The sequence below is a fragment of the Nyctereutes procyonoides genome, unplaced genomic scaffold (assembly GCF_905146905.1).
Source record: "Nyctereutes procyonoides isolate TBG_1078 unplaced genomic scaffold, NYPRO_anot_genome, whole genome shotgun sequence".
Lineage (NCBI taxonomy): Eukaryota > Metazoa > Chordata > Mammalia > Carnivora > Canidae > Nyctereutes > Nyctereutes procyonoides.
Genome location: NW_026575122.1, coordinates 29752764 through 29765124, shown reverse-complemented (window position 1 = coordinate 29765124; position 12361 = coordinate 29752764). Strand labels below are relative to the sequence as shown.

The 12361-nt window shown below is 43.1% G+C and overlaps 1 protein-coding gene across 1 annotated transcript in view; it reads left to right on the top strand.

Annotated features, from left to right (window-relative positions):
* Window positions 1-12361, top strand: part of PLXNC1 (plexin C1) — a gene marked incomplete at its 5' end in the record, with an annotated part of 136848 nt that overhangs the window by 86858 nt on the left and 37629 nt on the right. Inside the window, 8 exons of the mRNA XM_055336230.1 lie at window positions 87-290; window positions 427-612; window positions 2436-2538; window positions 5409-5510; window positions 5820-5923; window positions 9903-9941; window positions 10207-10331; window positions 11803-12001. Coding sequence (XP_055192205.1) covers window positions 87-290; window positions 427-612; window positions 2436-2538; window positions 5409-5510; window positions 5820-5923; window positions 9903-9941; window positions 10207-10331; window positions 11803-12001 — 1062 coding nt within the window. The remainder of the gene's footprint in view (window positions 1-86; window positions 291-426; window positions 613-2435; window positions 2539-5408; window positions 5511-5819; window positions 5924-9902; window positions 9942-10206; window positions 10332-11802; window positions 12002-12361) is intronic.

Below are 12361 nucleotides of genomic sequence, written 5' to 3'. Positions count from 1 at the left end.
AGAGTTCAGTTGTCGCCTCGCTCTTCAGTCGCAGGACTGGGACTGGCTGATGAAGTTGTTAAAAATGCTCTTTTCTCCTCCCCCAGGTCTCTGAATATTGTATGGCGACTTCCTGCAGGTTTCTAGCTCCCAGTTTAAAGAGCTTGAAAGCACGTACAAACGTCACTGTGAAGCTCAGAGTCCAGGAGACCTACTTGGAGTGCGGAAGCTTGCAGTATCTGGAGGACCCCAGGTTCACAGGGTGTCGGGTCGAACCCGAGGGGGACACAGAATTGGAAGTGAAAATCCAAGTACGTTTCTCCCTTACTTCCGCTGGGATGTGTCCTGCCCCAGCGTCCCGATCCGGCCTTGCCGGGCGAGGTGTGCTGGGGTCTGTGGGTTCCCCCATGTGCCCTGATTCCTCCATCTCCTCTTCATTCTTCGCAGAAAGAAAACGATGAGTTCAACATCTCCAAGACAGACATTGAAATCACCCTCTTCCATGGGGAAAATGAGCAATTAAATTGCAGTTTTGAAAACATCACTAGAAATCAAGATCTCACCATCATCCTTTGCAAAATTAAAGGCATCACTAATGCAAACAGCATTGACACCTCTTCCAAGAAAGTTCGTGTAAGTCACCTGACAGGCCCACCTGTTGGTTTTACCTTATTTGGGGCACTTCCTCAAGCTACTCCAAAGCCAGAGTGGCATCTGTCATGGATCTTTAGATCTTCACTTTAAATAGCAGATAAACAAAGCTGCTATTGCAAGCACAAGCATAATTCCTCCAAAATAGCTGGCAGCCTCCGTCCATGTGCCTATTCGAATGTCAAAGCATTGAACATGCCATTGTCTCCAATACTAATGAGTCTTGATAGCTTTTGTTCTAGACATACATTTAGACTGTAGCATCTGCAAGCAGAATCTCCAGACCACTGACGAACGAGCTGTCATTCTTCTCCCAACTGTGGAGGTGACATGTCTTAGCAGAAACCCAGCACACTCAGTAGCAGTAGATTCGAATGGAGACCAGATAATCTATGGGTCGAGGGCTGCTCCCTCCATCATGGAGTCCTACTTGCCACAATTCATCTTTTCCCGACACGTTGGAGGGTCCCATCACAGATATATTTATGTCCCACAATAAAGATGTGAGACCCTTGGGAAAGGAAACATATTAGAAGTCTTTCTTTATGGTGTTCATGCCATATGAGGCTCTCCACAGTCTATACCCAAAAAAATGTTTTATGATCTGTAGTCATAAATATTGAATGAAGGTCAAGAAGAAAGAATATCAGACTGGAAGACCAAAAAAAAAAAAAAAAAAACCATGGTCATGTCCCAGCTGCTTGAGCTAATAGCTGCGTGACCTTAGGTAAGTCACTTGGCTTTGCTGAGCCTCCCATTGTCCATCTGTACAGTAAAGAGGGTACTAATTATCATCAAATCAGTAATGACCTCTGAACTCACAAGCACTCCCACCGGTCACGTTGGTTATGGGGGGGGCGGGGAACGCTAGCCATCTTTATTAGTGAAATGGTCCCTGAGTGCTTATTCTGTGATGGGAACAGAGTGGAGAAGAAAACAGACCCCAGGTTCTGCCTTTGTGGGGATGAAGAAAGCAAATTAGAAATGTGTTAGGGGGTGGTACTCACCACAGAGAAAAAAGAAGCAGAGGGCAGGCAGCACTGCAAGTTGGATGGTGGTAGGCAGGGAAGGTCTCTCTGTAAAAAAGGACTTTTGAGTACAGACCCCAAGGAAGAGAGGGAATGAACAGGGGGCTTTCTGGGGTAGAGTTCTAAATAGAGGGAACTGCAGGTTGCAAAGGTCTTGAGTCAGGAGCCTGCCTGGTGCATTGGAGGGACCACTAGAAGACCAGTGTGGCTGGAGCAGAGGGTGCAAGGGGGCATATTCAAGGAGGCTGGAGAGTTCGTGGAGGGAGCAATGAGAGGGAACAGATCATTAGGAACTTGTGGACCATTGCTTGGCTTGGTCCACAAGGGCTTGGCTTTGAGCTCTGGGAAGCCACTGGGGAGTCTTGGGCAGGACTGCTGTGAGCCTACTCACTCAAATGATGAAGTGTATCTAGTCTTCATGACAACCTTGCCAAGAGGCACTATCCACATCCCACTTTAGAGACGAGGCAGCTAAGAATGGGATGGCGGAGTTAAACCCATAGGGCATAGAGGACTCCATTCTAAAATTTCCAGGTCTATACACCAGTGCACCTCAACTGACATAACTGGAAACCGAGGCACAGTGAATGTTCTCGATATGCTCAAGATCACATAGCCAATCTGTCCAAAGTAGGACTGGAATTCATATATCCTACCTAGCTTGTCACTTTTTTTTTTTTTTTTTTTGTATCTTGGGGAAGATGTTTTGGAGGAACAAGTGTGTACATAAGTATGGTGCCCAACTCAATGGAGTCTAATGACACTCTTTCCCATTAGGTTAAATTGGGAAACTTGGAGCTCTACGTAGAGCAGGAAACAGTTCCTACCACTTGGTATTTTCTGATTGTGCTTCCCGTCTTGCTGGTGATTGTCATCTTTGGTAAGTGCCCCGTTTGATTTTTGTCAGAGAAATTATTCCCTGGGGCCTCTTGTCAGGCAGGCAGACTCTCAGCTTGCCAGGGATGTTTGCTTCAATTAAGTATTAATGGAAGAAAACCCAAATCACAACTTTGGGAAAGGAATAAATAGGTACACGTTGAGGACTTTCAAATATTTTTTAGGATGCCTCATCAGTACAAAGATGGCATCTTGGTGCTGGAGAAATATAGTCCACGTTACTTCCCCAATGCTGTGAATCATGATGACAAATGTCCCATTTACGTTATCCCTTCAGAATTCCTCTGGCATTTTGGACTTTCAAGATCTGGTCATCTCCTGCTGTTTTCTCACCTCACCAAACACCCCTGCTCCCATCCCAGCTCTGCTTTTCCTGGCAGAACCATGTCTGAGAAGTGTGATCTGTACCATCTATTAAAATATCCCAAGGCTCATCCAGGCACGGCGATCCCAGGGTGGTTGCTTGCTGGCTGAATGTGTCCCACCAATCTGTTTCATTTGGCCCACACAGCATTTTTTTTAGATGGTGAAATGGTTGACAGCATTTTAAAATTAAGTGATTCACCTATGTAACATTTGTGTCAGCTGCACTTCAATTAAAAAGAAATTATTAATTCACGTTTTTTGAAATACCTCTTGAAAATCTGAAAGATCTAGATTGTTGGATCTCCACTGTTCCCTAGCATGGGTTTACTGGAGCTGAGTAGCAGTGACACCTTGGCAGGGAGGGGCCATGTGGGTCCCTGGGGCTTTGCCACAGTGCCTGCCACTCCCTGCTGTCTGCACCTGGGCCACGTGACTCACCTGTGTACCTGGTCCCTATAGCCATTGAGCGTGTGACGTGGTTCTGAGCTGGTTCATCCATCCCTGCATCCATTTACCTTGTGTTCACTGGGCACTCATTGTGTTGCTGATAACTGCACAAGCTTCTGGCACTGAAGAGGATGAGTGAAGGCCTGGCCCTTTCTCCTGGCTGGTTCTCAGTCCAGTGAGGGAAAGATATTCTGTGTGTGACTGACTGGCCCAGTGGGGTGGATTCATTGTGCAGAGGCCCTGTTTTGCCCTGTTGATGATCATTTCAGGTATTTTCTTGGGCTTCTCCTCATGTTCTCCATCTGGAATCCAGAATGGGGCTTGTTATTTTAATAAAGTCCTGGCTGGTGCTGGCTTCGAGTAAGAAGATTACTTATACATTCTAAACGCTGAGCTGTTTTGAGAATCCGCTAGTGTTAAGCAGCTGTAGACACCAGTCTCACCATGGAGTCATCTCCACTTTGCAGCTTACTAGAAACCTCTGCTCTCTTCCTGTGCATCGTGCGATTCACCACTGCCCTCCCCTCACTTTGTCGTCGAGATTGTTTATGCTCTGTACGGTGAAGTGGGATCAGGTTGACACGTGGCTTTGGCTTCATCAGTATCTGCAAAGCCCTTTAAAATTCTCATCCCCTTCTTGCCGCGATTGCAGGGCAGCACCTGTCGCCAGCAGCTTGAGCAAGTGTAGAATGTATAAATATTTTAGCCTGTCGGTCACATCATGAATGAAAACACAAAACATACCGGACCTAGGCTTACCACCTACAAAACCTACCATGGCTTCCCCTGGAAATGTCAGCCATAAAAAACTCCATGGCTCGATAGACGTGGCTGCCCAGCTCCCCTTGCTTGCACTGAGCCAGTGCAGCCTGAAGTGCAAATAACCCAAAGTCACGCTCCTGGAAAAAGGGGTTCTGTGGTCACAAAAATGTGGAAATCACTGTGTGCCCCATCCTTTTTGAAGATGCACAGTGCATATTATGGTTAAGACTGTTGACTTTGTGAAGTGGTCCCGTGAAGAACTGTATTGGGTTTTGTTTCCTCCAGGATCATTCATATCTACTGGTAGTGGGTCCTTTTAGCACACAGGTTCTGTTAAGGGAGGGAAGCTTTTCCAGATAATAATGTAGTTGACAATTGTTGAGTATTCTTTAAAAAAAACAACACAACTTCTGAATGCTTCCTGTGGCTTACTTCTTGCAGCCCCCTCTTCTTGCAATCACAGTGAGGTGGGCACTTTGACAGACAAGGCAGCCAGGCACAGAGAAGCTAAGGAGCTCACCCGACGTCACACAGCGAGTAATTGGCAGAGCAGGGATGGTAACCGGGTACCAACCCCGTCCAGTGCACTGTCTTGACAGCACAGTTAGAAGAGAGAAACAATGTCCCAGATCCCAGGGCTCAGGGTGGATCGCTCCCCGCGTTGCCCAACTCGATCTACACAAGTCTGGCTTGCGTTGCTCGCTGTGGATCTGTGGTTTCCTTCTGCAATTGTGGCTCAACTTTATTTCTCCCGGGATGTTTAGAAACAATAAAAAAAGAATGGAACAATATCAGTGGCCTGTGGCTGTAGGAAGACGGGGCTTATTTCATTACTTTTCAGCCAGCTGGGATCTTTGGTTACAAGTGGAGGTTATTTGATTTAGTTTTTGCTTTTAAGGTGGGTGGATTTTTGTTTTCCTGCTACACTTGGGCATCTTCCTCTTCTGAATGACCCCTCACTGGGAATGTTTCCTCTGATAAATTCCACCTCTTAAAGGTTGTTCGTTCGTTCTTTCTTTCTTTCTTTCTTTCTTTCTTTCTTTCTTTCTTTCTTTCTTTCTTTCTTCTCTTCCTTCCTTCCTTCCTTCCTTCCTTTCTTTTGTTTTCTTTTCTTTCTTTTCTTTCTTTCTCTCCCCCCATCTCTCTCTCTCTCCCTCTCTCTCTCTCTCTCTCTCTCTCTCTCTCTGTAAAAGAAATGTCAAGGTTGGCTTCGTTTTCCTTTTTTTTTTTTTTTTGAAGTTAACATGTCAATCTGATGCCGGATCTCTGTCTCCTCAGCGGCCGTGGGGGTAACCAGGCACAAATCAAAGGAGCTGAGCCGCAAACAGAGCCAACAGCTGGAGCTCCTGGAGAGCGAGCTCCGGAAAGAGATACGCGACGGTAGGCTCCAAAATTTTATGTGTTGAAAAACAAGCCTTCTTTATGGTCTCCTCTGCTCCCCTCCCCCCCACCTTAAATGGAGCTGGCCGCAGTAATGAGAACTGTTCGTATAACAGAAGACATCTGAGCGGTGGGGTCTAGGCCTGGCTCTGTGTTTATTTCAGCTCTGCTCTGCAGCCAACCAAGTAATTATCCATTGTTTCTTCTTTAATGAAAACCAAGGTCATACTCCGTGTTAGACAAAACAGCAGAAGATCTTATCCATTGTTTGTTGAGTTAAAATATTGCTCTTGGGATTCTGTTTTGCAGGCTTTGCCGAGCTGCAGATGGATAAATTGGATGTGGTTGATAGTTTTGGAACTGTTCCCTTCCTTGACTACAAACATTTTGCTCTGAGAACTTTCTTCCCCGAGGTAAAAGAGCATTGATCATATTCCTAAGGTTGAGTCTTGAATAATAATGAAGGTGCTTGTTGCTATCCTCAAAACGGGTGTTGGCTTCCAAGGCAGCTGCAGATGATGTGCTTGGTAGGAAATACTCATTTAAGTTTGAGCAGAGCGGGGAGGAGGGTAATTATTAATTGGATTCATCAGGGTATAAGGCTGTGATGGGTCACTGGCAATTATTCTTTGTCCAGTAACAAAAACCTAGGAGGGACAGAAGTTCAGAATGATGCCTTTTGTTTTATTTTACTGCTTGTTTAGAGCTGAATTTGTAGCTGGGCAGCAAGCTGGTTTATTTAAAAATCAATAAATTGTGGGCTGGCCAATTTGTTGTGTTTATCTGCATGACTTCCATTGCAGCTACTAGATTATTCACTATTACTCCTCAATTGGAAATGAAAAGTACTATGGGATGAGAGAGAGGGAAAGACACATGTGTGGAATTTGATTTGATAGCAGCCATTTTTAGCAATGTCGAGTTTTTATGGTTCTCTCCAGCAGTTATTCTTCTGCTGATCAGTCCATATCATACCCATTTAGTAAAAAAAAAAAAAAGAGCTGCCCAAAATGATTGATTAATCCGTTCTAGGACTCCAAGGAGTAGTCTACTTTAACCCTTTGGGTTTCCGGTCTCTGTTGTAACACCTCATCTTCTCCCCCACTCACTCCCCCCTCCTCCCTGACACTCCCAAGTACACCCATCCACCTGTCGTCACCTCCGCATCCTGATGCCTCTGCTTCACCATGCTGCTCTTTTTTTTTTTTTTTTTGTCCAAAACTAGTGACCACAGTGGGGCCCAACCTCTGGAACATCAACACAGATGATCATATTTAAATCTAGACTTCTAAGCAAAGCCAGGCCAAAAAATAGAGCTTCTATCACTTTACCAGAAGCTTCTCGGCTACATTGGGCCAGAAGCCCAGAGTTCAGAAACTCAGACACATGCAGTAAGCAATTTCCAGTTTCTCTATCATTCTAGAAGCAGACACCATGATATGTGATGCTGTGTCCGGAGGTTGAGATACCTCCATAAAACACCCACCATAAAAAACACCTACCATATTTTTTTTTCTTGGTGCAAGCCTTATGGTTGTAAATCAAGAAGGCTATAAGTGAGATTTCAGGTTTTTTTGTGGTTGTACAATATACTTTTTTAAAACTTCTCCTTCAACAGTACCAGGCTGTTGTACTGTACAAGTACTAAGACTTGTATTTGCCACCTCATCCATCCATTTCTACAGCAGAACACCACCTAGGGAGGGAGGTCAGTTCCCTGAATCAGGATGACTATGCAGGACATCAGGAGTCCTATTTCCCAGCTATTTGAGATCCCCATTAAGAATTTAATAGCAATAAAACAACAGAGATTTCTACCATCAACATGAGGATTGTGTAGGCTTTTACAGTTAATGATTGCCCTTGAGTGCTGAGGAGAGTAATCTGTGGCCTGCAAAAGAAATTGTCCTATGTTCTAAAGTCAGTAATCAAGAGCAAGATAAGGGATGAATGCAAAAGACAGTATTGCAAGTTGAGTGTTTTGAGGGGGAAAAAAAAATCCCAGAAAAAATGCTTATTATTTTAGAAGAGAGTTACGGTTGACCCTTGGACAACACGGGTTTGAACTGTATGAGTCCATTTATACACAGATTTTTTTTTCAATAAAACAGGACAGTCCTGTAAATGTATGTTCCATCCCCTGTGATTTTCTTAATAACATCTTCTTTTCTCTAGCTTACTTTATTGTAAGAATACAGGATATGATACAGAAAACATACAGAATATGTGTTCATGGGTAAGGCCTCAGGTTAGCAGTAGGCAATATATTTGTAGTTATACTTTGGAGAAAAGTTACATGCAGATTTTTGACTGTGCAGAGGGTCAGAGGGTGACCGTCTGCAGAGGGTGCAGAGATTTTGACTGTCCGTAACCCCTGCATTGTTCAAGGGTCAACTGTAGTTGCAAGGAGCCAAACTGATTTAACTCAAGCTTAGGGATGGCTGGGTGGCTCAGCAGTTGAGCTTCTGCCTTTGGCTCAGGGCGTGACCCCGGTACCTGGATCGAGTCCCTCATCAGGCTCCCACAGGAGCCTGCTTCTCCCTCTGCCTGTGTCTCTGCCCCTCTCTCTGTGTGTCTCTCATGAATAAATAAAATCTTAAAAAAAAAAAACCCAAACCCTAAAAAACTCAGGCTTATATATGATCTCAAACAGTGACTGGGAAAACCTGGAAAACCAAAGCCAGGAGGAATCATTAAAGGGAGAGGACTGAGAAAAATAAGCATAATGATCAGAACCCTATCAAGACCTCAGTGAAAATCAAATTTATACTAGAAGATATAGAGGACGGAGGAGCATATTCCATGATGACAGCACTAGTTGAAACATATTCTAGGCGGCAGATACGTCCTTGTGTCAATTAGGCCCTTTACGGATGGATCAGGGGCCACATCCTCTTGGCCTGGAGGTCGGGTGGTAGATTGAGAACTTGAGTGGTCACCACCTCCCAGACAGAAGTCTGCAGAACCAGAGGAAATTGTCAGTTCACAATGGCCAAGGTGATGCCACTTCCTGGCTCTGTGCCCTGCTGGTTGGCTTTTGGCTTTCCAAAGCCTTCCTTTTCATGGTAGCAGCTGCTTTGTTTTGCTGAAAACAGAAGAAATGAGGGTGAGCAGTGCATCCTACCTTCTAGAAGAGAGAAATTTAAATGAAAGGGGAAAGGAGCCTTAGAATATGGGGAGCCATCATAGCATTTCCTTATTTGGGGTCAGGAATCCATCTGTTTAAACTGTCCATAGAAAGTTGGTTCAAAAAAAAAAGAAAGTTGGTTCAGCAGAAAAATGTTATGAGCTAGAAAATGGAAACCCAGGATGTGATTTTTCTGTATATTACTAAGGGAGAGTATGACCAAAATAGTTTGAGGTCTTCTGCTTAGGCTAACAAATTTGAAACTATAAAGCAAAAAATTCTCTGCAGAAGAAATTTACTTTAATGAGGTATAAAAATAGCCTAAAGTTTCAAATATTACCCCCAAAAAAGAGGAAGAGGAAAACCTGAATGTTCAAGTTTATATTTTCATTCTGTTGACTCATTTAAAGTGTTACTCAGCATGCTTTTAAAATTTAATCCTTTAATTCCAAGAAGACTTATGATACATGAAAAAAGGAAAGTCAAATGGAAAAGTTCATATCCAGGAGCAACATAGGATAGCAGATAAAAATAGTTGTAGAAACCAGCAAGACAATAGCACTGTGTTTGCCATAAATTACTGATAAAAGCAATAAACATAGCTGACACGGATCTTACGGTGCACTCTTTGTTTTTTGTTTTTTTTTTTCACACCAAACCTAGTAGGCAGGATTCAGTAGTGTCCCCATTTTGCAGATGAGCAAAGTCAGGCACAGAGGGATTACATGACTTTTCCAAAGATAAAAGTGGAACTGAAAATCCAAGTAATTTGGTTCCAGATTCTACCTTTTTTTTTTTTCTTTTTTAACCACTTTGCTCACCCCCTCTTCATTGTCTCTGGAGTGAGTGGATGCTACGGACCTATAAGCTAAGACCTATAAAAAGTTATGGAGACACCTCAGTATTTACCCTAGAAGGCCAACTGCTTGAGGAGTGGTCTACCCACTTGCATAATCATCTTCACTGCTTCTTTCACTTTTGAGTCCGTTCTTTGAAAGTGTGAGATGCCTTCCTCTACCAAAAACGGGACTGATGCAAAGATAATGATTCATCTTAGAGGCTTTCAGAATTCACCAGTGCTTCTTGAGAGCTGAATAATTATTTATTATGTATTAGAGGATGTAAAATGAACAGAAGCCCAGGGGCTCTTCAGATTAGCAAACAGTGTCTCTACTTTATTAAAACGGACTTGGGTATTGTAACAAAAATACTCTATTCATTTCCTTTGGATGTTATGAATAATGAAAGTGTCTCCTTCCTCTCAGTCAGGTGGCTTCACACACATCTTCACCGAAGATATGCATGTAAGTCTCTAAGTTTTCATTTTTAGTCCATGACTGCCTGACTTTCATAGTGTCCTCATCGTCATCATCATCTCCATTATTGAATTTTTGTGAGCTTTTTGGAATCATGGATTCAGTATTAAATAATTCATTGTCTTGGAAAACCCATTGTGGATCTACCTTCTAATTTTAAGTTTCTAATATTATATTATATTATATTATATTATATTATATTATATTATATTATATTATATTATATTATATTATATTCATTTATTTTTTCCAGAACAGAGATGCCACTGATAAGAATGAAAGTCTCACAGCTTTGGATGCCCTGATTTGTAATAAAAGTTTCCTTGTTACTGTCATCCACACCCTTGAAAAGCAGAAGAACTTTTCAGTGAAGGACAGGTATTAGTCAATTTATTTTTATTTCCAAACCACAACCCGAACTTGGTATCCACATCATTTGAAAACGTGGATTTATCCAGAGGCTATCTGATCGAGAGGATCATGAAGTCACAATAGCTCCATTTCAGATCACGCAACCCCAATGCATACTCACATACACTCCTCCCCCACAAAAAAAACCCTAAAAAACCCCAACACCAAGAAACAAAACATGAATCCTGAATCAAAAAAGCAGAAGTGCTATTTTCTATTTTTAAAACACCTAAAAATTTGGGAAAAACATTCACTTCTTGTTTACCACTCTAGTTTAAAGTTTAAGAACTGAAAACACAGACAGTGTCCTGGGGTCATGTCAGTGCATGGTTTTCATGGATCAAGGACAAGGGTGGTTGACTGAAGGCATTAAAAAGAAACGACCAAAAAACCAAGTACCCACAGGACAGCGCCCATTGCCCCTTAGCTTCCGTGGAAACTACCATCGCGTCCAGCCTAGCCACAGCTGGTAGTTAACCTCATTAACCAAGGCTCATTTTTATGTGCTTCTTTGTTATCTGTAGATCTTCTTTTTTTTCTCTCTCTCTCTCTCTTTCTCTGTTTTCTTTTTTTTTTTTTTTTAAGATTTTATTTGTTTATTCATGAAAGACAGAGAGGCAGAGACACAGGCAGGGGGAGAAGCAGGCTCCCCGTGGGGAGCCCAATGCGGGAATCAATTCCGGAACCCAGGGATCACGCCCTGAGCCAAAGGCAGACGCTCAACCACTGAGCCACCCAGGCGTCCCATCCTCTCTCTGTATTCTTGAGATGGAGTTGGCACACAGCACTGTATAAGTTTAAGGTGTACAGCATAATGAACCGCCTTACGTGAACTGCAAAATGATGACTACAATGAGTTGAGTTAGCATCCGTCATCTCATACAGATACAAAAAGAAGGAAAAAATGAACTTTTAGGGTTCACTTTCTTAGAACTTCCAATTTACACAGCAGTGTTAACTGTAAGTCACCATGTTGTACATTAATTACATCCCTAGCATGTACTTAGCTTATCACTGGAAGTTTATATATTGTGTTCACCTTTCTCCAATGCCCCCCACCCCCCACCTCTGGTGACCACAAATCTGATCTCTTTCTCCATGAGCTTGATTGCTTTCCTGTCTTTTAGAATCCACATATAAGTGAGGCCATACAGTATTTGTCTTTTTTTGGCTTTTTTGCTTAGCGTCCTGCCCTCAAGGTCCATCCATGTTGTCACAAATGGCAAGATTTCTTTCTCTTGTATGGCTGAACAGTATTCTGGTGTGTGTTTGTGTGTGTGTGTGTGTGTGTGTGTGTGTGTGAGTGCACGTGCAAATGTGCATGCACACACACACATGTGCACATATACCACATTTTCTTTATCCACTCATCTGCTGATGGACAGTTAGGTTGTTTCAATGTCTTAAGTAGTGTAACCAGGGCTCTATTTTTAAACAGGTGTCTGTTTGCCTCCTTCTTGACCATTGCACTGCAAACCAAGCTGGTCTACCTGACCAGCATCCTGGAGGTGCTGACCAGGGACCTGATGGAACAGTCCAGTAACATGCAGCCTAAACTCATGCTCAGACGCACAGAGTCTGTGGTCGAAAAACTCCTCACCAACTGGATGTCTGTCTGCCTTTCTGGCTTTCTGCGGGTAAGTGTCACATCCCTTGGCAGTGTCAGAGGTAAGACAATAGGCGGTGATTTTTAGCAGATGCTTACGTCTTTGCCAGGATAAGTCGTAAGCACTCCATGGTGTCAGCCTTTAACTTCTTTTAGACGTGGTCCCTCCTAGGAGCACATGGAGGGGAAAATAAAATTGCTCTTACCATAACAGGCCTCAGCAAGTCATTTAGACTTTTTTCTCTTTTAAAAATCGTATTGTGGTAAAAACGATTAACACAAGAGCTACCCTCTTACCAGAGTTACTTCAGCATGCAAGACAGCATTCTTACCTGTAGGCACAACATTGTGCAATAGGTTTCTAGAACTTACCTTGCATAACTGAAATTTT